This window comes from Osmia lignaria, chromosome 12 (genome assembly GCF_051020975.1).
Source record: "Osmia lignaria lignaria isolate PbOS001 chromosome 12, iyOsmLign1, whole genome shotgun sequence".
In the NCBI taxonomy this organism is placed as follows: domain Eukaryota; kingdom Metazoa; phylum Arthropoda; class Insecta; order Hymenoptera; family Megachilidae; genus Osmia; species Osmia lignaria.
Window position 1 is genome coordinate 6886481 of NC_135043.1, and position 24309 is coordinate 6910789.

Consider the following 24309-nt stretch of genomic DNA (forward strand, 5'->3'; position numbering starts at 1 on the left):
CACAGGCCTATGGGTCCAATGACATCTGGTCTGAAAATATAACTTTGAAACACGCAGTGTTTCCAGCTAACGCGTTATTATTATCAATAATCCAACAATGGATAACAGAAAATAATATACAAGATTTGTTATAAATAAAAATGCAAATAAAATTGAAAATTATCGTGTTCGAATAACGGCGACATCTCTGACCATTGTAATATTCATAATGACTACTGCCGTCGCTATTGTTCCCGATTTTCCTCGCTGCGGAATATTCGCCAAACACGAGGAATCTTTGATGAATCGGGAAAGATACTTGCTGGAGAGCAGACGAGACCAGACGGATTCGATGGTTCTCCAAAGAGCGCCAGGAATAAGGATGGAAATGGAGAGTTTCATCAGCCAGAGTAGGATTGGGTGACAGGAGGACGAAATGGAGGAACAGAGTCGACGCGTTACGCTGGAAAAGGAAGGCACGAGGCACGTTCATCCCTTCGGTAAAAAAACCCTTGGAATCGGTTTCTTTGTCTCGTCTTGCAGACAACAATGAACCTCCACCGGCTGCTCCCAGCTTTCTTCTTTTTATCGCGGTAAAAATATTGTGGACAGTCCCGATACGACGGCTGTTGATCCTTCTTCTGGTTAAAGGGTTGATTGAAGTCGAAACACTGTCTCTTTGACCAACGAAAACTCGAAGAAGAAAGTTTACAAAGCTTGTACCGTAATATCTAAGAAAGATCCTGAGTTTTCAGTTGACGGAGTTGAAAAGGAATTAAGAATATTAAGAATACAGTTCATTTCGAAGATCCTTTGGTCACTCGTCACAATTGGAAACTCATCATTTAAACTGTAATGGGTTGAGAATAGCCTCTTAGTCGTCGCAGAAGTGTTGTTGATAAATTGCTTCTTCTTTATTATAATGACGTCCCATTTTGCGACAAGTTTGTCTGCCATCTGATTTATAACCTGCTTCAAAATCCATTTTTCCATCTCGAGGAGCCTTGAGATCGATGATTGATGATTCCTTAAGTATTTACCGCAATGAAACATTCATCAGTTGCATTAATTCTTCAAATATAAATTCATCTTCAATATAATGATTATTTAGCGGAAGCAATTAGCAACCTCAAGGGATTCATTTACAACGAAGCCAGATTTGATTTGAACATATTCGATAGTAAGCTTGGAGAACAAATCCATTCGCGATCCTCTGACCCGATGGGTGCGTGGTTAGAGATATTGTTGATTTCCTAATGCGATTGTATCACGGGATGAGTATTAAGTCGCATCGACCGGCTCGATACGCTATTGTTCCTCGGAGGATGCCGGTCAACGATGCTCGGATTAATAGTAATTGCGGAATTCGACTAGGATCGATAGACCCGCACGCATGCACCTCGCGAGCTCATTTTCGTAATAGGATGTCACGCTGGTGTAGATCGCGGCGATATTAGGCGAACAGTAACCATTGTTCCATGCCTCGTACTTTCATATCAAATCGGTTAAATCAGAGAATTACATAGACAAACGCTTTCGGATTGGATGATATTGTCTCGTGTCTCAGGAAAGATCTTCCCCGGCAATATAATGAGAGTCTACTGTTAGTACTAAAAAGGGGGAACTACCCAAGTGTTACACTCGCTTATTAATGAAACTTTGCCAGCTTGTAGAGCTCGTCGAGCTGAACATGCCTATACCCCGTTTTGTAGGCAGACGGCTAATTGTTTGAAAGATATTAATAATTAAAGTTAGTTACTACTTACATTGAGAAGTATGACAGACTCACACATACGACTCGCAATCTAGAGAACCACGGTTCAAATCCTTGGTTCCCAACATTTTTTTTTTTTTTAATGATAATTTGTCTGTTTTTGAATAACTATTACATAAAAATTGTCATTAAAAAAAAAAAAAAAAATTGTTGGGAACCAAGGATTTGAACCGAGGACCTTCAGATTGTGAGTCATGGATCCGCTCCGTGGTTAAACACATGACTCGCAATCTAAAGGTCCTCGGTTCAAATCCTAGGTTCCTATTTTTTTTTTTTTTTTTTTTTATAATAATTTGTCTCTTTCTGAATAACTAAAATTCTATATAATTCTAAACTAAAATTCTATATTCTATTTTGAATAACTTCAATTCTATAAAAATTACAGTGTATGTAATTAATTATTAATATTTTTTAAACAATTAGCCGTCTGCCTACAAAACGGGGTATAGACGTGTTCAGCTCGACGAGCTCTACAAGCTGGCAAAGTTTCATTAATAAATGAGTGTAACACTTGGGTAGTTCTCCGTATAAGATCTGAAGGATATAAAAAGTTCGAACGAAGTATACCTTTAATTGCAAAGCAAATACCAATGGGATACTCGAACTTTCGCCAAGTACGATTAAACGAGAGAGTTCTAACCGCGATTTTACGGGACATTATGATTCTGGCCATCGACGTTGGCACGTTCCCAAGAATTGGCCTGGCGGCTAGATGCTCAGTTCGGATAACCGGCTAATGCCGAGGTTTACGCTCTTTTTCGTCGAATAGGATAGCAATCATCGTGGCGGGCCCGGTTCGACTCGAATCCTGTAATGGGATACCAAAAGTCGACCCTTGTAATGAAGAGATTACGCGTACTTTAGGAAAGATAAGGATACACGAAATCGGGTATCTGAAATTTTCACGGGTCAAACTTACCTCGGAGGATGGCCTTATTCCTTTCGCACCGTGAAATTGTTTTGATAACCGGTTGAACGTCGATGATTTTGCAAGCTGAAATTTTTGAAAGGTATTATCGAGAAAGAAATATAAGATTGATCCTGAAGTGTTCCCGAAAGAAATGAAATGAATTCTTATTTATCCTTTTAATTTATGAATGATACCTCTCGAAGTTATTAATTAGCCTTCCAGACAGCAGTCGCGAGTTTCATCAACGTCGACAGAAAAATTGCACGCGCATTTAATATTTACACCGAACCGAGCACCACGGGCATCCAGAAAACGCTTGATAAAATATTAAACTTGCCACGTAGCCGGGGCTCCCGTCTGTCCATTTAAGAGTTCGAAGCTAATGCCACGTCTCGAGCCATTTTCCAGCGCGAGAGTGGTCGTTTCTCGTTTATATTCCCGACAAATTCTAAGGGAGTCGAGCATTAAGAAATCGTCGACGTTCTCGTATTATGACGCGTCGAAAAACCCTTGGATCGCTTGAATTAACTGTGACGTATTGAACGACTCCCGTCCCCTGGAAATTCGACTTTATAAAAATGACTGCCGGCCAATTTGTCTGAAAGCGTTCGTGGATCCGGAAATTGCAAATTACCAGAGAAATGATTGATCGCAATCGGCGGTTGCTGCGTTTGCCAATATTGTTTTGAAAAAGAGAAATGTTAAACTAACAATATTCAGAAATTAAAAAATTGTAGCAATTTTTTTTTCTGTTTGACAGTGTTTGCACAAGAATGTTGGATAAATTACAAAGCAACTCTCACTGTGTTTATCGAAGCAGATACGTAACCCTTCATCCTGTTAACACCGTGCGGTGCATTGTCTGCAGCAATTACACTTAATCAAGCACAGGGTGGAGCTCGTGGTAAAAAAGGATCAACTTCCCTGGTGCAATCGTGAAAATTACACGTCTCAGTCAGACGATCGAATTACGTCTCACGTGTACGTGTGTGCATCGAACCTCGAAAATCATACACCTTCAAATCCAAGCAGATCAAAGGTTCCTTTGGAAACCTTTAGAAGCGATGCATAAAGTCATCGAGCGATAAAACGCAATTGCAATATTACAAAATTTCTGTTGAATTTTTCTAATTTCTGAAAATAATTAAGCTGTTAATGATTACCGATCCACCCTGTAACAAGATCATCGATGAGTTAACTGTATCTACGATTAACAAGCTGAAATCAAATCTCCATTTGAAACTCCGGGGAAATATCCGATTTTCAAAATGAACCAAAGAAATAACGAGTTTCGAATGATCGAAGAGGCTCCGGTCTGGATTCTTTGAAAGTAAAAACTTGATGGGAGTGTAGAAGGAACGATAATAGGGGCAAGGAATAAGGGATACCGTTACAAAGTGCCTCGCCTCGATAATTGTCGCGAAATATTTCATCGTTGCGATACGGAACGTCTCGAGGAGCCGATCACCGTGTCGTTAATTATCGAAATGGTGGCCATTTGTTTTTCAGACGATCGTAATTGACCGTGGCCGCCGACAAGGCGCACCTATCCATTGTACGGGACACGGGTATGTTGGAAAGGTGGTGCATCAAGCAGGATGCACCAGGATCTTGTTCGATTGCTCGGTAATATCCAGGTTCGCGCCGTGGAACAGCTGCATTCTGTAGTTGGGTGAAAAATGACGAGTTAATCGTTGAGCAAAGAAAATTATTCCAAGTCCGCGGCAAGAGAAGAAAGAGAAATCTCTTATTTTTCTTCTGTCACTAGGATCGTTGCACTTTGGACTGAACTGTGCATGCTAGATCTACTCGAGAGCCACGTGCAGTCTCCGCAACTGCAATCAGATATCACCGGTTGCACTTTTCTCTGACTTTCGGTGCATTCTGCGTATCGTCGGGTCTACTAATGAGCTCGTTGTCCACTCTGGGATACACTTTGGCCGCGATCCCATCGCTACTTTCCTACTCGTTTATCGAGATTCAATTCTATACGAACGATTCGCGGTGCAACATGCACCCTGAAAACGTTGCATTTGAAAATGTCGACATAATAAAGCGTAGACGAAAAAAAAATTTTCCAAAAGATTTTATAATTCGATAATTAGATGTGTATTAGGAATCACTAGAATCGTGTATCGTTTCCCAGTAGACCCATTTAATTCCACTTATCATCAATTTCACGTTCGCTAGCCAATTAAAATTACTCAGCCGGGACCAATTATCGCACCCACGAGGACATGAAGGGTGAAACGCGATAAACCAGCCTTCGTTGCGTTTCAACGAAACCGGTTGCCACCGTGAACAGACATATCACGGGGATTTCGTGGACGCAATTAGACCTCTGAAAACTGCATTCCAATTAACGCCCCCGTATTTTTCTGCCGGTTCACTGTCATGTAGCAATGTCGTTCGAGGACCTCGCGCTTGAAACTAATTACCATCGTGACCCAGACATTTCGACTAAAATCACATTAGAATTTCAAGGAAGTCTCTCCGTATGATACTGAAAATAATTCAATGAAAGAAGTCACTTTACACGATTTACGAGCAAGCTTTTTAGCAATTTATATCGTCCGGAGGAGATCGTTGTTCGAACACCATTTGAACCGCACCGCGACCGGTATTGTTCCCGACCAATGGCCGGTCATTTTTCACAGGAATATTAGATGCAGGGGGTCGAAAGCTGAATGGCTCGCTGGGCAACGTTCCAAATCGTTGAATGACGCCCAACAACTGAAAGAACTTACGCAACAACTTTGATGCAACGCAAAAACACGTTCATTCATGATTTCAGGCATCGCTTCTTTCAAGACGTCATCCGTCTGTTTTTTGTTACTTTCGACGTTTCTGTTTATATCATATATTTAAAATGGTTTTTTTTTAGAGATCGAGAGATCGGAGGAATTTGTTGTAATAACAGAAAGTCGGACTTGGAGCAAAAAGACGAGGAGTGTTTTATTCGCGTAACGACACATGTAACTGTCTAACAGCTGACGTAACGAGTTGTGGGACAAGTTCGCGGTGAAACTTGTTTCAATGCTGTAACGAGCACGTTGACGCAAGAATCAAAGTCTGGGTCAATGTTGCCGTGTTCCCCCAGCTTCGACCACGTTCTTCCCGCTCGATTTATCGCGCGAAACGACGCTCTTGATGGCTGGCGCTTCGCCATTTACTTGCGATTTCAACGCTCAATTCATTTGCTGATAATTGGCAAAAATTTTCATACTTATATTAGAAAATATTTCAATAGGAATATAAAATATTTTTAGAAAGATATTCTTGGAATTGTTGACAGTGTTTGTAAGCTGATTGATAATAATTACTGACGATGAAAGAGATGAATGAATATGTTCCCGTCTACTGCTAATGAGTTAATTAGTAGTCTCGATAGGTACTTGAATGATCGATTACTTTGCTTATTATCGCTTCGTAGTTAATGTATTACACTTTGATGGTTGATTGATGGATGGATGGATTCACTAGCACGTCTTTCATCATGATGTTTGTTAACTTTAATATTAAGCTTGTATTTAGATAGAGATTATTTAATTTAATTGTTCTCTGTTACAGGTCGGTGCTTCTCGTATTTATAATAGGGCTATGTGTGCACGACACCCTTGCGAAACATGTAAGTATTTCACTTAAGAATTGTTATTAAATTTATAACCCGAGGTGGCCCGCCGATTTTGATCATAAAATTAAAATAACGCCTTTGGCGGAACACTCCGAATTGCATTCCTTCAAATTTTATAAGTCCATTAGTGGTTGCTCGAGTATCAAAGGTGCACAGCCTTGGGTCAAACTATCTTAAATGGAATGAAATTTTTTATATTGAATTAATAATCACGGTTCTCAAAAATGGGTCAGAAATTTTTCACAAAATTCCTTTTCGACGATCGACGCCAATTTACAATCCCTCGAAAGGACATTTCGCCGCGCGACGACACCGATGACAGGACATCGAAGCGCAGATGGAACACGTCGCTCGTCCATTTCGAATTTCGAAATCGCATCAGTTTCGCAGCCGTCACGCGGCCGTCAGGCGCGCCGATATTTTAATCGACGCAGGGGAAATTACGTTTGTAAGTTCGCGGGGATACGGCGGAGACTGTTAAACGTGAAAAACCGACACGAGATATCTGTGTATCGGGAACCAGATTATCAGCGCGGAAGGACGGGAGCAGAGAAACGGGGTGAGAGGACGAGCTCTGACTTATTGCGGTCTTTTTACCATCATCAACGATCCCCTCGAGCCAGTCTGCGTGGCTAATCTGAGTTAAGTGGCCGTTAGGGAGGCGAAGAAATCTTGGAAATGCTCGCGCCAATCTCGTCGCTCCACGGATCCTTGTTCTTCTTCGATGTCGAGTAATTCTTTCGAATCCACTGGAAAATGAACATCGAATCGGCCGATTAGAAACTGTTAACGTGGACAGGGGTAGTTATAGAAAGAAATCTGAAAAATTTATGTTACAAGCAGAGCTATTTAATTATCACGTTCATTATCATTACCATGATCTGATTATGTCAAAGGGAGATCCATGCACATAAAAAAAAATAGATAAGGAGCATCGCTCGTAGGATTTACGAGGAGTTCAGTTCCATGCTTATCAAGCACCATGGATTAAGGATGAAGTAATTGAACTCCTTTTACGAGAGTCTTTCTTTCATTCTCCTGCGTTGCGTCCACCTCGTAAAGTGAACGCGAAAGGATTTTATGAGTCGTTTCGTGGTGTACCGTTTTCTTAGCCTTTTCTTTTTTCTATCCTTCGCAAACGACATAAAACGGTCATTACAACATTGAAATAACAACGGTTAAATTGGAAATTAGATTTACTGTTAGATTGAATTTTTTCTAATTTTAAGATTGCGACTATTCCAAATTGTATTGAAATTAGCGAGAATCGAATTCAGCTTCCGAAATCACTGTCTTCGCGCTCTGCTCCCTTGAAGGGCAACAGTTGCCTCGACTTGGCGTGTACACGAACGACCAGTTTAATTCAACGTCATCGAGATTATGTTAATCTTGTCGCGAAGAGGCGGTGGCACGGTCGAGTTATTCGATCGGTCGCAGAAAGCTTCTCCTGCGGATCGTTGCCCCCGGTGTATTGGATTATGTTTCGCTGTTAACAGGTTACGTTTCGTATCTCGCCGTGGCAGACGCGCGACGCGTCGCAGCCAATACCACGGCTGATCGACTGCGGGATCGATCGTATGGACATACGTGATCGAAGGTATTCCAGACATGGCTGCTCTTCGATCTTATCCAATTTTCATTTCGTTCATCTAACTCTTATCTTACGTATTAACCCTTGAAATTGAATAAAAATTTGGGCTCTCTCCATGGTCCGCCGTCCGAATGTTGAATATGTACAACCACCATTGCATTATTTCTAACGAGATCTACTTCGTTATTCTATTCTTGGATTCTCGTGATTTTCTCCTTGAAGACACTATTGAATGACGATTTCTGACCACTTTACAAGCGTGAACAATACCGACAACGACGTGTAAAACCGCAAAGTCGCGGACGTTGCACTTGTTCGACGCATAATCACCTCGTATTAGCATAAATTAGACTGCCCCTTGCGGGCAGTCGTAAACCTCCGCAATTGTGTAAGGTATGTGCATTGATGTCAGAAGCAGCTGAACAATCGTCGTATTAATACAGTACGACACGCGTAAACGTTGCTTGAGTTAAATGCATCCTATGACATAATTCTTATAATTGCTGCACGGTATTCACGAGTTCGCAAATGGTCTAGAATTGGGTTAGAAAAAAATTGAAAAAAATGATTCACCAGTTCTGTTGAAATTCTTCCTCTTTTATAAATTACTGCAACGATTTGCTTGTATCATATTTTGTGAAATAGAAGAAATTCCTAGAGTAGCAATGGTCATCGACATCGTTCCAAAAATAAAGATCACGAAAGGAACGGCATTAGTATGTCGCGCGGGAACTGGGTTACGCAGCGAGTCTTTTATTCGGTAATTAAGGCAAAAAGCCGGCAACGGAGCCGGTAGTCGGCGTAATAACTCGACAAGGAGTAGCGATACTTGCCACGTAAACGGTTGCCTTGCAATTAGCCGGAGCCGGGACCACGATCCCGGTCTCGAGCAGAAATAGCCGATCGTTTCGCGCGCGTGTCGCACGATGATGATGTAAACTCGCTCGCGTTACACAGCTGCTGCCTTTGCTTTACGACCAGACGGACGTGCACGCGACGGTTAGTCACCGCTTAAGAAGCCGTTTAATTACTTGATTTATCGCGGTCTAGTCGCGATCACCATTTATATTGCTGTGAGAATCGCCGCGGACCTACATTTCTTTCCCTTCGGACGCGTGTAAGTACGCGCTGCTCCCTTTTACGCGATCCTGGTATCGAAGGGAGGAACGAGTGAGTCATTGAGAAATTCTCGAAACTCGTGGAATCTGCACAGCTGTTACACTAATTTCACCATAATGTTAAAAGCAAAATTAAGATAATATGTGATACGAAATTAAATTGAAATTCAGGCTCTCTCCCTGGTCCGCCGTCCGGGGGTTGATACTTTGACGGCTTTGCAATTTTAATAACAGGTTAAAATTGACAATTCACTCTTGTGATACAACGATAATCTTACTTCGAAAGTTTCTATCCTTTCCTCTTACTTTCCTCTCACTTTCAATCCTCTTAAATCAATTCAATTCAGACGAATCCCGGACGACTCTCTGCTCGGAAGGCCCGTTTCAACCATGAATATTTCATCTCGCGCAGGAAGCTCAAAGACAAGAAAATATGATTCGCGACAGAGCGCGATGCTCGGCGTCGCATAAATTACTTTCGCCGTTGCGAAGAAACCGTCGACGAGAGTTTTAATCTGCGCCTTTCCCGGAGACCTCTTAGAGAGGTGTTTCGCAGCCATGATTCGCGTGTACACGGGTTTTATAGTCACCCACGTCGCAGACGTGCCATTATTATCGTTGTATATTCTCACGTTACGGTCCACGCGACACGTCGTAGTCGCGCAGATGCTTGGGCAAAAGAAAAGCTCCTATCCGCTGCGCTGGTTCGCGCCTATCCAGCCCCATGTGCTCTCCCACGCTCCACAAAAATCCACCTAACAGCTGTACGAAACTTTATTTACGACTGACAGACTTGGTTACATATTTTTTTTTTTTCGGTAGCCTCCGCGAAGGAGTTGTCGGAACAACCGGTGGAAAAGGGATCTTTCCCTTTGATCTTCGATGCGCCGTGTCGAAGAGACTCTTTCGCGTGTTTTTAATTGCACGCCCGCCACAAGCATCCACCGCGACTCGAAAGAATTTAGTTTCATTTCTTTTTTTTTTCGTCTGGTTTTGCGATTTTTAAAAGGGTGTGCCCGGAGAGAAATGCTTCCCTGATCGATGCCGAAAACCGAGAGAGTATTTTGCACTTTATCTGACTCCGCCATGGTGAAAGGGTTAATCTCGAAAGTTTAATAGAGTTAATAGATTGTAGATAAAACACGTAATAGAATGAAAATCCGATCGGATTGATCGAGCAACAAAGAGTGGCAACGAATAATTTTATCCAAAAACGGGAGCAGGGGCGTATGCACTTTACAACCCCCGAATGCAAACTGCTTTGGAGCCCTGCCAAGGATAGTCGACCGGGCGAACGTTGTGCGGATGGTTTAAGGGTGAAAGAAGAGAAATAAATGGGAACGAGAACGGGAGGCCTTCCAAGATCGTCCGATTGTCGCGCCATTTGCTTGGGTATTAATCTCAACCTTTTCTTTCTAGGTCAGTCTAACTAAAAGGGTACCCTATTATACTTCTCTAAATTCGGAAAGAAGGGATAAATAACAATAAAAGAAAATAACTTAAAAGAATTGGATAACAAAGTTAACAATAATCGAATATCATTAATCTAATTGCATCGGTATATTATTTTTCCTGCAACAACCATGAAAACACCTCTAACGATGCAGCATTCTCGCGAACAAACACCCATAAACACCATAAAGCTCGCCGGACGCTATTCTATACCATAAAGCCGTCGAAAATACACCCGCACCCGACGATAACGTAATTCACGTTTCAACGTTGTCCTGTTGCCTCGTTTATCAGCGCTAAAAGCCTATACCTTATCGAAGGGAGCCGATAAGGGGATCGGGTTGTTGCTCACGAAGGTCACCAGTGCACCCATTGCACCTCGTGAACAGGACCTGCAGGTGGTCTGCAGGTGAATAAAAGGCCACTTAATCCGAACGAAGATTATCCTTACGTTCCCACGTTTCTTTGCGACCCTGATACTCGAGCTACCCTGCGTTGATCTGTTCTATCAAAAATTGTTGAAAAACAATGATAAAGAGTGTTACCTTTCTTTTTACAGCATCATATAAAATTGAGACACGAAAGACATCGTCGACAGCATGGAGAAAGTTATCTGCCCAGCAGTTTCGTGCTGGACACGGACGAGCCTGAACGAGGAACGTGGGGACCATGGTCGTCGCCCAGCTCCTGTTCCAGATCCTGCGAGGGTGGTGTCGCTCATCAAACCAGACAGTGTCTCGACGTAGAGTAAGTTTAATTATCGATTACATTATTTAATGAGGGGAGGGCTTTCATTAATGACCGAAGAAGTGGTTTAAGCGTTGAAAAGATAATAGAATTATTTAAAAGTAACGTATCTACAGTTAAATTTCTCATCGATCAGCTCTGGAAATGAATGTAATAACACGCTTGTTGAAATTACAATTAGAAATTACACGGCACGCAAAAGTGCTTCATTTCGAAAGGCTAAGCGCGGAAGTCGCCCGTTCGGATCGTATATTAGAATAGTAAACGTGCTACGATCATGCCTGACCTACGACACGATCCTTTCGATGCCATTAAGTTATTCCACGCGTTAAGTGCTCTTACATTACGATTAGCCAACTTTCTCGTTCCGTCGAACGTGTTATTAGTGACCTGTTCACTCTCGATCTCGCGCGATGCCCAGATTTTCTCCCCTCTGATCACCGACCGATTTTCCTACTTTCCAGTTTTACGTAATGGCTTTGTGAAAGCAGTTCTCAAAGATGGAAAATCGTAAAATCGTGAGAATAGAAGAATGAAAGAATTTCTATAAGTATTTATAGAAATATGATTTACTATAGAATATTTTTTGATTAATGCATAATTTGTCCATTCTATAAGATCTTTAGGAAGATCAGCATTCAGGAGAGATCTTGAAACTTCTTGTTCCATTCTGTGAACGAGAGAAATTCCTAGAGATAGGAGAAGCTCACAAGTAGTCGCGATTAATCTCGATTCTCCCGGCTCTTCCAGATAACACCGATTTACCACGATTCCTGCTGGAAATTTCGTGAAAAAAATTCTGCAAGAAAATCGTCGAAGCGTGACGGTGTCGACAGGATGAGATTGAATTTAAGCAAACCCATCTTCGTGGGAAAATAACGAAATGAAAAATTAATTTTCTATTACCCTGGGGCAGCGTTCTCTGCCTCTCTGAAATTTCAAATCCACCATTCTCCACTGTCGTCTGTTTGTGTTTATCTCCTAATTAATATTAAAAAGTTTATTTCAACTGCAGAAGAATTATGCAAAAGATATTAATATTCAACAGTATCAGTGAATCTTCTTCAATTTTTCCAACAAGAATAATTGATTTCAATCGTTCGACTGATTTCTACGTGAAAAGTTTCCCAAGGAGTTTGGGTATTATTTAGAATTTCCACAAGCAAATCACATTTTCCTTAGTTTTTCCTTTTTTTTCTAGTTGATGCTTTAGACTTTAAAGGGTAAGAAAATTCGTCGGTTGGCGTTTCGTTCGAGTTTCCTCGAAAGAAGCTCGTTAACGAACGACGTGCTATTCAACGGACTGTGAATTCCCGATTACAGATACGAACCACACCGTTTCCGTGTACGATTACTGGATCTCGGTCACATAATCGAGATTGAAATCAATTAAGAAGAAACGTGTTGATTTGAAATCAAGGGGAAACCTTTCCTTGTAAACTTTTCAATTTCAAAGAAATAGATGTACATCAATTTTGTTTGCGATTTTTCATTATTTCGGACCACATTACTTCATTTACTATTCTGAAAAAATCAAATCTATAATTATAAAAATCTTTTGTTACAGTGACAGTGGATACAGCAGGTGTACAGGTTCAACAAGACGTTTCTTCTCCTGTAATATCCAGGTAAGTTGATATTCTAATTAAAAAAAATTAATTCTAAACTATATTATTCCAAATTTTATGAGAAAATTCTGCTATGTTATGAATAAATAAAGAGATCCTTCGATTCTTATAAGAAAATAACCGGCACGAATACGCCGCTGTCTCTAACCTTTGAAATATGTCGGTCAATTTCTCATGGATCGGTTCGACGTTCTTCAACATAATGATTTATAGGATTATTTAATTCGGTTCGTTAAATGCCAGCCACAGCCCGGTTGAACTTTGAACCGCGAGGCATTCGACGACTATCTGCCGCGTTCACGTGTGGCCCAGTAAAAAGAACTTTTGTCTCTCGATCGTGAATCTCCTTTTCGAGGCTCGATCGATCCGACGTTATTCCTAACGCCTCGACACACGTGCCACGGACCACGTCGAAGTTTCATTTAAAACCGCTTAATCAAACCTTCTTCTTTTTCGCGCTCTGTTCACTTGCTTTTGACAAATTGATCCGGTGATCGATTATTCCGTACACTCTCCACGAACACTAACGTCCAATTATTCTTTCAGGAAAATAGTAGTTTAAACGGCTCCGCTGACGTTCGTTGGAAAAATTGTTTCTTATTTACTTTTCTTTATAGAAAATTTATTTTCCGACCAATATCGAAGGAAATTTTTCATTCAACCTTCCTGTCGATTGTACTTAAATTTTATGAAACGGACTGGTACCGTTGCCAAATTTCTTGTACAGACCTTGAGTTCTTTGTTTAAAATCCATTTGATAAATTGTGGAATGCTTGAAAAGAATCTCTAGGAATACTCGTCGTGATCTTTGCTATTCAAGGTTTAATATTCTTTTTAATGACACTTTTTCCAACAATCGTCAATCTAATCCGGTATTAGTATTATTATCAAGGAGTGCGAATAAAATAGAATCGTCGATTAATAACCAAGCGAAACAAAGGGTTAAACGGTCCCTGACAAGCAACCGGTTCCTGGAACCGTGCCCGGACCACCGTCCCATCTGGTTAGGGTATACGAGGTCACCAGGACGCCGTAAAATCACGGTACCATGTACAGGTACAGGTAACCATGAGACTCGATGATATTCCTTCTCATTCGATTGACCCGTCCCGAGCAAGGATTAATTCTACCGGTACGATGCGATTACCCGTTGTGACTGGTTAAGGAATTCCACGTTTACAAAGGAATAACAGCCTCGCGGTACCCAACAAAGCTCGTAAAGAACGAAGTTTAGTAAACTAAACGATGCAACGAAGCGACGTTCATCGACCGCTAACGAAAACAGTACAGGTTCGTCTGGACATCCAGTCGAAAGGATTAAAAGTTTTACAACCGTGGTAAAGATCTTCTCTTGCGGGCCACCGGTAAATCCTACTCAAGGACGTCGTTCGGGTTGAAACCACCGCAGGATTTCGAGACGACAATCGTAAACACGCTGGACGCTTAGCTGGTCCTCGTTGGACCGTGGTCATCAACACCAGAATTCGACAATTTTTTGTTTTTAAGGAACGTTTGATATACGACCGCGTAATCGTGATCCTGGTCGTTAAGCGAGGTGTTCTGCTTTGAGAAATAAAGGATTTGCTACGGCGGACATGCCGGAGGTTTTTTAACCCTTTCCAGGATCATCCGTGACAAATTTTTTTGGAAAATAATAATTGCAAGGCAAATTTTCTGGGAGTATTCTGTGCGACTTAAGGACGTCCTGAAATTGTGTTACTTCCACGTTCTTCTTTTCTATTATTATGCCACACGCTAAGTAGTGGGTTTTCAAAGCGAGACAGAATTCACTTTATACCAGTTCTCAGAAGGTTTAATTAGAGACCGGCCATTTGAATAATTTAATTGCTTTTTAAGACTATAGCAGCATAAATTAGATGATTAAGGCAAGAGTTGAAAGTTAATTCATTTGAATTACGAAATTTACTCATTGCGAATGAAATAATGATAAATATAAAGATATAGAATAATGATTTTTCTCTCGTTTTCATCGATACAATTTTCAATTAAAAATTTCTAAGTACCTATTGTTATCGAGTAGCGTTAAATCAACAGGTACCTCAACTTGCCTTCAATTTTATTCAGTTATTGAAGTTCGCGATTACGTGTATCCTCTCGAACAATCGAACAGAAATAACAAACTTCAATATATCGAAATGTATCGTTAGCAGTTGAAGTGATGCCACGGCACAAACAACGAACCTAACTTTTTTCTTCTTTTTTACACTCCCTGCAACGAGCGTAGGAAACTTTACAAAATTGCGCGAGAGTTCGAATAAGGATCTCGTACCACGTTAAAATTATTCTTTTTAGAAGCGCACGATCAACGGGATTTTTTTTTTCTTTCCCCTGTCGTATCAATTTTCGCGAACAGCACCTCGGTCAATCGAACCATCGATCCTCTCGGCTTTAATTCAATTTTCTCCAGCCACGAAGCTTCAATCCTGCCTCCACAGAGAGCCACTTGTTTAACCACGCATTTCCATCCGGTGGAAACGTATTTCCGAAAGTCACGTAGATGCTGTAAAAATATTTCCATCGTGTCCTGAAACTCACCGCTCTTTGTATCACTTTCCCGCTAAATCATTTCGATGTAACAGTTGCATAGATCTTGACACGTTTCCGAGATATCTTCTTTTATTCGAAAAACGTATGAGTTTTTTTTAAATTGTAAAATTAATCTCCAATTATATTTTAAATAAGATTGATATTATAATTTCGAAATTGGACCACCCGATACCGACTTGCTGCAACGTCGGAGATGGTAAAATTTATGAACGACCAGCCATTATACAGCACTCACTCGCAAAGTATAAAAGCGACGTACTAAATGAAACTAGCCGCAAGCCACGCTCCTGTTATGCACCCTTAGCCTACGGCTATTGATAGTTGATTCATCTTGTTCACCGGAGATAATCAACTTTAAACTGCAAGCAAACATTTCTCCTCTTTATCGATTTACTTCAAACAATTTCTTTTTTGATACTTGTGCATCATTCAATTATTCATCGTTTAGAAGTTTCTTTTTCCAGAAGAAACAGGCGATTCATTCTTTGTATGATTTCTCAGGGTTGAAGAACCGAGTAAAGTTTCCAACTACGAACTGCTTACCACCGCGAAAATTCTCTCGAACACCGCTCATTGTTCTCCTCCCTTTGTCCGAGGCCGCGAAACATTTCGTAATTAGTAACAATGCCCGCTGGCTAAACAAAGATTATCGAACGACGAAAACTCTCCGGGGACTTGGAAGAACGAAACCCAAGACCGGTGGAACCAGGAGACGAGGAAATAAATGGGACCGGAAAGGAATTGAAGAAGATGGATTTCTTTAACGAGGCTGCCCTTTAATTGCGAGTCACTGTAATTGCGGAAACTGCAGACGGATTTATGAAACCGACCCTCTCTTCCATCCATATTCTTTCTTATCTTCTGTTTATTTATTTCTGAAGGTTTCTCGCGATAATCAAAGGAAATTTTAAGTTAAGGGCGAAATTAACAGAAATGACTCTCATTCTCTGCAATTGTTAACGATACAATAATACAGGAAGTTAATAGTGAAGAAGAAAAATGATCTGGAGGAAACATTTTTTAAGGCTATGTCTCTTCCTCCCTCGAGGATGTCTGATGTTTGGGGGTTGAACGACACCTGGGAAAGACAAGTGGTGCAGAAGAGATTGAAACAGATAGACGATGTCACGCATATGCTTGTTTGTCTGAAACATGAGATATTGCTGTTTTTTTTTTAGCATCATGGTCCGCGAGCGAAGGAAAAATTACTAAGAAATTGCTTGTAGTTTATTGTCTACGGACCTATAAATCACATGGAAAAGAAGGCGTGAAATTGAGTTGGTTCTAATGGTGAAACTATTAGGGTCGCGTATTTGTTTCTGCAGTATTTAGAAGGAAATTTTATAAATACAAATGGTTCTGTACGACTTATGAACACATTTTCGTGACCCCAAAATGGTGGCTCCGTGACCCGTCGAATCGAGTAAGCGTCAAGGTCGATCGCGACCCGATAAAAAAGTGGTCCACCATAAATCAACGGGGTCACCAGACCTCTGGCATCGTTTCAAGAACGCAGGTTTCGCGTTCGAAATTCTTTTTTCTTTTTCCTTTTGCGGTCACCGAGCAGCCTCCATTTCCGTTCGCCCTCCCCAATCACCGGTATTACCACACCGCACAGTATCATAAATCCTCGTGTGAGGTGTACCGGACCTCCTGGTATATTTTTTCTTTCTTTTTCACTTGACCAGATTTATCGACATTACCTGAGCACCCTGGCTCCCCTGAAAGCCACCCCTCCCGTTCGTTAATCTCCCCCTCCTTCAATCTAATTTCGCGACCAGCCCAACAGCAGGGCGTCCAAGATCATTCCGGAAACTCGTGTCTTTCTTGATCCAAGGGTGCGATGTCGAGGGTCATCGAAATGGTGTTTGCTTGTTTGATTTGCCGGATCGATAAGAGGGAACTCTTGTTGCGCGTTTGTCTTCGACAATGGCTAGGGAGAGATTTCATTGAACACCAGAGACACCTTTTCTTTACTTATGATTTCACTCAGAAATGTTTCATTTTATACGCTAAATTGATTGATTTTAATTACTAAGAAGAATAGAATTTTGTTTTAGTAAAGTAAATTGTTCGCAAGTGTAATCTGTTAAATCCATACATTTATGTATCCCAATTTCACCCTCCTTCGCATTACGTGTCGTGATCAGACGCGTTTATATTTCTTCGGAAGACAGGTCTATGTTACGATCAGAATTTATTTCCATCCGTATAGGGCGAAATGCAGTGGTGCGTGCAAAAGGGAGCAGAAAGAAAAACTCATGAACGCACGACACACGGGCCACTCATAACCGGGACCGCAAGCTTTTTCGAGTACTTTCACATCTCAGTTTTTTTCCCTCTTCCCCTGAAGTTCACTTGCGACCCAGTAATTATCGTCAACCACCATGCTCCAGTTACGACGACGGGGTTTCTTTCCACGACCATCGACTTACCAAACGGATTTTCACAGACCTTTTCATTTCGCTTTATTTTCTTTTCAGAGAGAAACGAGTATTAAATTATTCATTACTTGAAAATTTCCTGCTTAAATCAACTGTCTACATCTGTTAATAAATGAATTTTAGAAATTTTTTTTAATATCACGTCCCTTTGTCCAGGAATGTCCAGGAGAGTCGAAGGACTTCCGAGCAGAGCAATGCGCCGAATTTAACGGCGTTCCATTCGAAGGAGTGTACTACGAGTAAGTATCCGATACGAAAAACATCCCTATGTCGCGTTCCATCGAGCCATCGTGATGGAAATTGTATCATGACGTGTCCCGGTGGAATTCCAATGGTGAATGCGATTTATCGTCGACGTCATTTCTAACGGATGGCTCGTGACCCTTTTAGGAATCACTAATGGTCGCTCCAAGTTAAAATTCGTCTAGTTGAAAATTGTACAATCGTGTCCATAATATTTTTTCAAAAACAAACAATTTAAGAGATAATTACGTACGTACTCCATAATGAAAAAAAAAAGAATGAAGTAAATTACTTTTTCCTAAAGCAATGTCAGGAACATTGCAGACGATAGTGTTTTCCAAGAAACTCCTAAGAATCCATTCCTCGAAATTCCATCAAAAGTAATTGTTACCCCATGAGATTGACGATCAAGAGATCGCTGTGGTTTCAATGGTGAAACTAATCGGGCGAAATCGTTCGCAGTTGGATCCCCTACACCGGTGGGCCGAACAAGTGCGAATTGAATTGCATGCCCCGTGGCGAGCGTTTCTTCTACAGGCACAAGTTGATGGTGGTCGATGGGACACCATGCGAATCAGAGAAGAACGACGTCTGCGTCGGAGGGAAGTGTATGGTAAGTTGAAGAAATTAAGATTCGTCGAAGAAGGGAATTATAGGAGAAATTTGAAATAAAATCCGTAATTATTTTTTGTTTTTTAATTAGCATGTCGGGTGCGATATGATGTTAGGAAGCGATGTGAGGGAGGATGCTTGCAGAGAATGCGGCGGGGACGGGTCCAATTGCAATACCGTTTCCGGTTTATTCGATACCGATGATCTGCAAGCAGGTAGATCATCAATTTCCTATTTAATTAAAAAATTAATATAATATAACTTGGCATAAATTATCATGACAATTCGATCTGTGATTCGAGTGTATAAAAATCGAAGAAATTAATTTCTGAGTATTTCATCTATCATTATTTTTTTCATAAAATTTTTCTTAGGATACATTGATATCATCTTGATTCCCGAGGGAGCTACGAACGTCGTGGTAAAGGAGATAGAACCATCGAATAATTATTTGGGTTAGTGAATCACAGAGATACAGAAATTAGAGATGATTTATCGTTAACGGGATAATAAAGTGTTTTATATTCACAGCGATTAGAAATACCTCCGGTTATTACTATCTGAACGGAAACTGGAGAATAGATTTTCCGCGTAGCTTGAAGTTCGCTGGGACCATATTCCATTATTCAAGAGATCCTCAAGGTTTCTCGGCACCAGACACCATTACCGCCTTGGGACCGACAAGCGAGCCAATTTACGTGGTGGTACGTAATTCGGGCTTTTAATTAACAAATTACAATACCTTGTAATTATAATATGTTTATTTTCAAATAGTTATTATACCAAGATCATAACGTTGGAGTGCAATACGAATACAGTATACCAAAAAGAATTTCTCAACAAACTGACGCTGACAGCTACACATGGATAACCGATGAATTTTCCAGCTGCAGTTCGTCTTGCGGAGGAGGTAATATTTCGAAAATTAATCACGTTGCCTAAACCGAGGGCGAATGTAATTAATAATCGAACGAGCTGTATCGCGTTCCAAATTTGATAGGGCAATTTGCGAACGATCGATGCCTCTAGATTCGACGAACGTTTATTAATTAATATGCTTCCCATTCGGCGTACGCCGAACGGATCATTCTCTGTCCATCGCGTGTTCAATTATCGGATCGATAAGTGGATTGTATTAAATTCGAAGGCTTGTTAATTATTATCCGATCTCTTTATAAATTTCTACGCTTCTCATACTCGATACAAGAAGATAATTCATGTACCACTTTTGAATTTCCTCATTTCGAAAATTAGAAAATTAAATATCAAACCACGCGTGTAACTTTTGTCATAAATTTAAGTCTCTGGACTTGGTTAATTGCGAGAAACTGTTCACCTTCCTGACTTATGTTCCGTTTAACCCTTTCGGTAGAACAGACTCTGTTATTTGCTACTTTATATATGACCAGTAATATGTTACTACAAGTAACGACTGTACTTAATGTTCGAAGACCAGTAATTGAAAGTCTATTTTTCGCAAGGACCCTTATTAAACAAAACATTTTCCAACAAAATAAGAATAAAAATATTTTCTCAACAACTAACATATTTCAACGAATGTTCTTTTACAGCAAAAATTTCCACCTTGCTCAATATATGAAGAAAATATTCTTTTGATAGGATATTTAGTTTGAAATAATTTGTTGAAGGTTATCAATCGAGACGCGTAGCCTGCGTGAGAAGAAGGGACAATCAACCGGTGGATGAGAGCCTCTGTGATCCACAGATGGAACCGGACGACACTCAGGCTTGTAACACGGACCCTTGTCCACCTGTGTGGGTGGAGGGCGAATGGGGTCCTTGTAGCAAGCACTGCGGGGAAGGAGGTGAACAGACCAGGGAGATCAAATGCGAGCAGGTCATCTCTGGTGGAATCCCCACGGTGGTAGACGATAGTCAGTGTCTGGAAAAGGTGGGACCAAAAGGGCCGACTAGTCAGGAGTGTAACAAGGACGTGCCGTGCCCTCAGTTTCACGTGGGACCATGGAAACCGGTATAACTGATTTTTCTATTCGAAATTAGGTCATCGATTAATTTACATTTCACAGCTTGCGTTTTTGTAAAATATCTGTTATATTATTCGATAGTGCGATCATTTGTGCGGTCCTGGCAAGCAAATCAGGAGAGTTACCTGCTACACGAAGGTAGATGGAAAGATTGAAATACTAGAGGACTCGACTTGCGAAGGAGAGGTTCCAAAACGTGAGAAACCTTGCGAATTGAGACCTTGCGCCGGCCTCGACTGGGTCACTTCGGACTGGAGTGGAGTAAGCTCACAATTTTTTCTTGCAACTTCATGCAAACTTTAACGCACTGCTCTGATTTAACCACTTAAGGTTTTAAGGTTCAACTTTTTATTTTACGGAGGCACTTCAACTTTTTACTTTTACCTACAAACAGCTGTGAAAGTTTATACAAAAAGTGTCCTATATTTTTGTATTCGTTCGATTTTAAACAGTGCGACGATAAATGTGGACTGACGCAAGAGACAAGGACGACCCGCTGCGCCACTCAGGATGGTACCGTTTATCCGGACGAAAAGTGTGACACGAAAAACAAGCCAGAATTGAGCCGAGAATGCGAGAGCACCAAGGAATGCGAATTCTTGTGGTTCACCTCTCAATGGAGCAAAGTTAGTTTAATTACATATTTCTAATTTTCGCTTGCTTTGAACATTTCAGGAAATGAACGATCATTTCTTTGTTACAGTGCTCAGTCAAATGTGGATCCGGCATGCAGACGCGCAAAGTGTTTTGCGGAACGTTCGACGATGAAACGGTGAAGAAAGTATCGGAAGAAAAGTGTGACGCGAGCAAGAAATTCAATGACACGAAGTACTGTACCGCCGAGGAAGAGTGCAAAGGCGAATGGTTCGCTGGTCCGTGGAGCAAGGTAATTATTTTTCGAATAATCTGTAAAATTAATTAATTTTATGTGTTCGATCGCGAGGCACCAGGTTTGCATAGAATAATTCAACTGCTTCTCTTGTAAAATTTTTTTAACACTAGCTGTAAGAGAATCTCTCCGGCGAGATGTTCGCGAGTTCCCTCGGTCGTCGAAGAAATTCAATATCTTCGACGGCTTTGCAACGAGCCTAGCAAGAAGCGTCCGCCTCAAATTTCTTCCATTAATCACCTTACCATGTTGCAGTGCTCGAAACCATGCGGCAGCGGCACTATGAGCCGCAAAGTGATTTGCATGAAGGACAACATGACGGTCCCGCCGTCTGCCTGCGATTTCAGCACGATCATGTTCTCCTCGGAAGATTGCAACGATCAACCGTGCGAAGAAGGTGACGATCTTGAGTAAATGAAAATTTGATCGAACACCGCGAATCGTTTAAAAATCAGCGTTTAATTTGTATTTTTAGACGAGGTGATACCAGTACAACCGGACAAAATCAAAGACCTCGCCGATGAGGATGAAGAGTGCGAAGTGTACGAAGACGAAGACTTCGTGACGGTTTCTTCCACCTTTGCAGCTAGTGTAAATGAAAATATTTTTTTAAATAAAATTATTATTTTAAGAGATACGGTACTTTGTAAAATGACTGATTCTCAAGAAATACCGATTACATGTTTATTCAAGTGGATTCTATCCTTTCAACAGGATAAATCCAGTGACGCATCTGACCTGACGGAAGCAACTCCCTTGAGTTCACCAGATACCGGCTCTTCCACTGCAAGCGACATATACGATATTATGCTTGGCGATGCTGGTAAAACTAGAGGCGACATATCTCCCGGAGAGACGGGAAGCGGCGAAGGAAGTGGCGTGGATTTCACCGATTTCCTCACTGGAACGTACTCGTCGGAATTCGAGACCACCCTCGAAGGTAGCGGAACCGATGAAACGACGGAGGAGGGTGAGATCAGCACCGTATCTGGAATCACGGAATCCGAGGTCACCGAAGAAACCGACGAGGGATCGACTACAGATTTTACGGATAAATCGACAGCCGAAACGGCGACCGAGGAAACCCTACCTTCCGGCGGTGAGTTTTCATTTTTTATTGAAACATAACTCGAGAGGGTTGAATGATATATTTTAGAATAATATAAAATAAGAATTGCACCGAGGGGATTTTCAAATTATTAAGAATTAGAAAAATTTGGTTCTATTTAGTTTGAGAAAATTGATTGCTTGCTTCAGAAACGGATATGACAACCGAAGCTGATGTTACGGACTCGAGTGATTTGTCTTCCGAATCGCCAGAGTCTACAGTTTCCTCTGAAAGTGAAGCCACAGAGGGTAGTACGGTTTCATCAGTGACAGAATCGACAGAAACGGAAGTGACTGGTCCGACAGAGTCCACGGAATCTGGTCAAACCACCTCTTCCTCGGAAACTGAGAGCACTGTTACTCAAGAATCTGGTGAGTCCAATTAAAATTCATAATTTCTCTTGTTGACAAATAGGAATATTAATGAGTAATTACAACAGAAGCATCGACCATGACCATGCTCGAGTCATCTACCGTAGAAGGAACCACAGAATCGGGTGCCACCGAAGGCTCTACTGAATCAGGACCCACAGAACCATCAGTGTCCACGGAAGTATCAGCCACCGAAGAATCTACAGAATCTGGAGCAACGACAGAATCCGGGGCTACGACGGAATCTGAAGCAACGGAAACTACGGAATCTGGAGCAACGGCCGAAACCACCGAATCTGCCCTCACTGAAACTACCGAATCTGGAATGACTACAGAGTTTGAAATGACTACAGAATCTGGAATGACTACAGAATCTGGAATGACCACAGAGTCTGGAATGACAACAGAATCTGGAATGACCACAGAGTCTGGAATGACTACAGAATCTGGAATGACAACCGAGTCAGTTGAAATCACGACGGAAGGATCAACTGTTTCTGGAGAAACTACGGAATCCGGAGAGACAACTGAATCTGGAATGACAACAGAATCCGGAATGACTACAGAATCTGGAATGACTACCGAGTCAGTTGAAATCACGTCGGAAGGATCAACAGTTTCTGGAGAAACTACGGAATCCGGAGAAACTACCGAGTCTGGAGAAACCACGGAAAGTGGTGAAACTACAGTGTCTGGAACTACGGAAACAACCGTTTCTGGACTGACCCCGGTGACTGAAGAGGAAGAGAGTGAAATGACTGAGAAAACGCACAGTAAGTTGTTGAAGATTATTGCAAGATTCGTGGAATCTACAATCTTTATTATTTTGTTTCTTCAGTATCAGAGATCTGGACAACAATCGGGCCAGAAGAGACCACCCGCAAGCACCGCGTGTGCAAGATACCGAAAAAGAAGAAGACGTGCAAGAGTTCACCCTTCGGTTGCTGTTACGATGGAATCACTGCTGCAACGGGTCCGTTCGGTCAAGGGTGTCCCACGCCGCACACTTGTAACGAGACGAAATTCGGTTGCTGTACCGATGGTGTATCACCAGCCACAGGTCCGGAGAACCAAGGATGTCCCGAATCTCATTGCGAAGAAACCCTGTTCGGTTGCTGTCCAGATGGAATCACTCCTGCTGAAGGCAACGACTTCGAAGGATGCAAGAAACCGTGCAATCAGACAGAGTTAGTTGTTCGATACGCAGACGAGCTGAAAGTTTTGAGAATTTTTGG

General features: G+C 41.4%; 1 protein-coding gene across 8 annotated transcripts in view; it reads left to right on the plus strand.

The window, feature by feature from the left end:
* Positions 1 to 24309, plus strand: part of Ppn (proteoglycan-like sulfated glycoprotein papilin) — an 83101-nt gene that overhangs the window by 47842 nt on the left and 10950 nt on the right. For 7 of the 8 annotated variants that reach the window (XM_034321832.2, XM_034321831.2, XM_034321835.2 and 4 more), the window contains exons 2-20: positions 6234 to 6291; positions 11018 to 11205; positions 12773 to 12833; positions 18002 to 18084; positions 18551 to 18701; positions 18792 to 18915; positions 19075 to 19155; positions 19232 to 19404; positions 19475 to 19610; positions 20350 to 20693; positions 20788 to 20967; positions 21159 to 21332; positions 21410 to 21592; positions 21851 to 21992; positions 22071 to 22186; positions 22310 to 22694; positions 22853 to 23074; positions 23143 to 23847; positions 23913 to 24261. In XM_034321832.2, coding sequence (XP_034177723.2) covers positions 6234 to 6291; positions 11018 to 11205; positions 12773 to 12833; positions 18002 to 18084; positions 18551 to 18701; positions 18792 to 18915; positions 19075 to 19155; positions 19232 to 19404; positions 19475 to 19610; positions 20350 to 20693; positions 20788 to 20967; positions 21159 to 21332; positions 21410 to 21592; positions 21851 to 21992; positions 22071 to 22186; positions 22310 to 22694; positions 22853 to 23074; positions 23143 to 23847; positions 23913 to 24261 — 3855 coding nt within the window. The remainder of the gene's footprint in view (positions 1 to 6233; positions 6292 to 11017; positions 11206 to 12772; positions 12834 to 18001; positions 18085 to 18550; positions 18702 to 18791; positions 18916 to 19074; positions 19156 to 19231; positions 19405 to 19474; positions 19611 to 20349; positions 20694 to 20787; positions 20968 to 21158; positions 21333 to 21409; positions 21593 to 21850; positions 21993 to 22070; positions 22187 to 22309; positions 22695 to 22852; positions 23075 to 23142; positions 23848 to 23912; positions 24262 to 24309) is intronic. The other variant, XM_034321833.2, reaches the window with a different exon arrangement.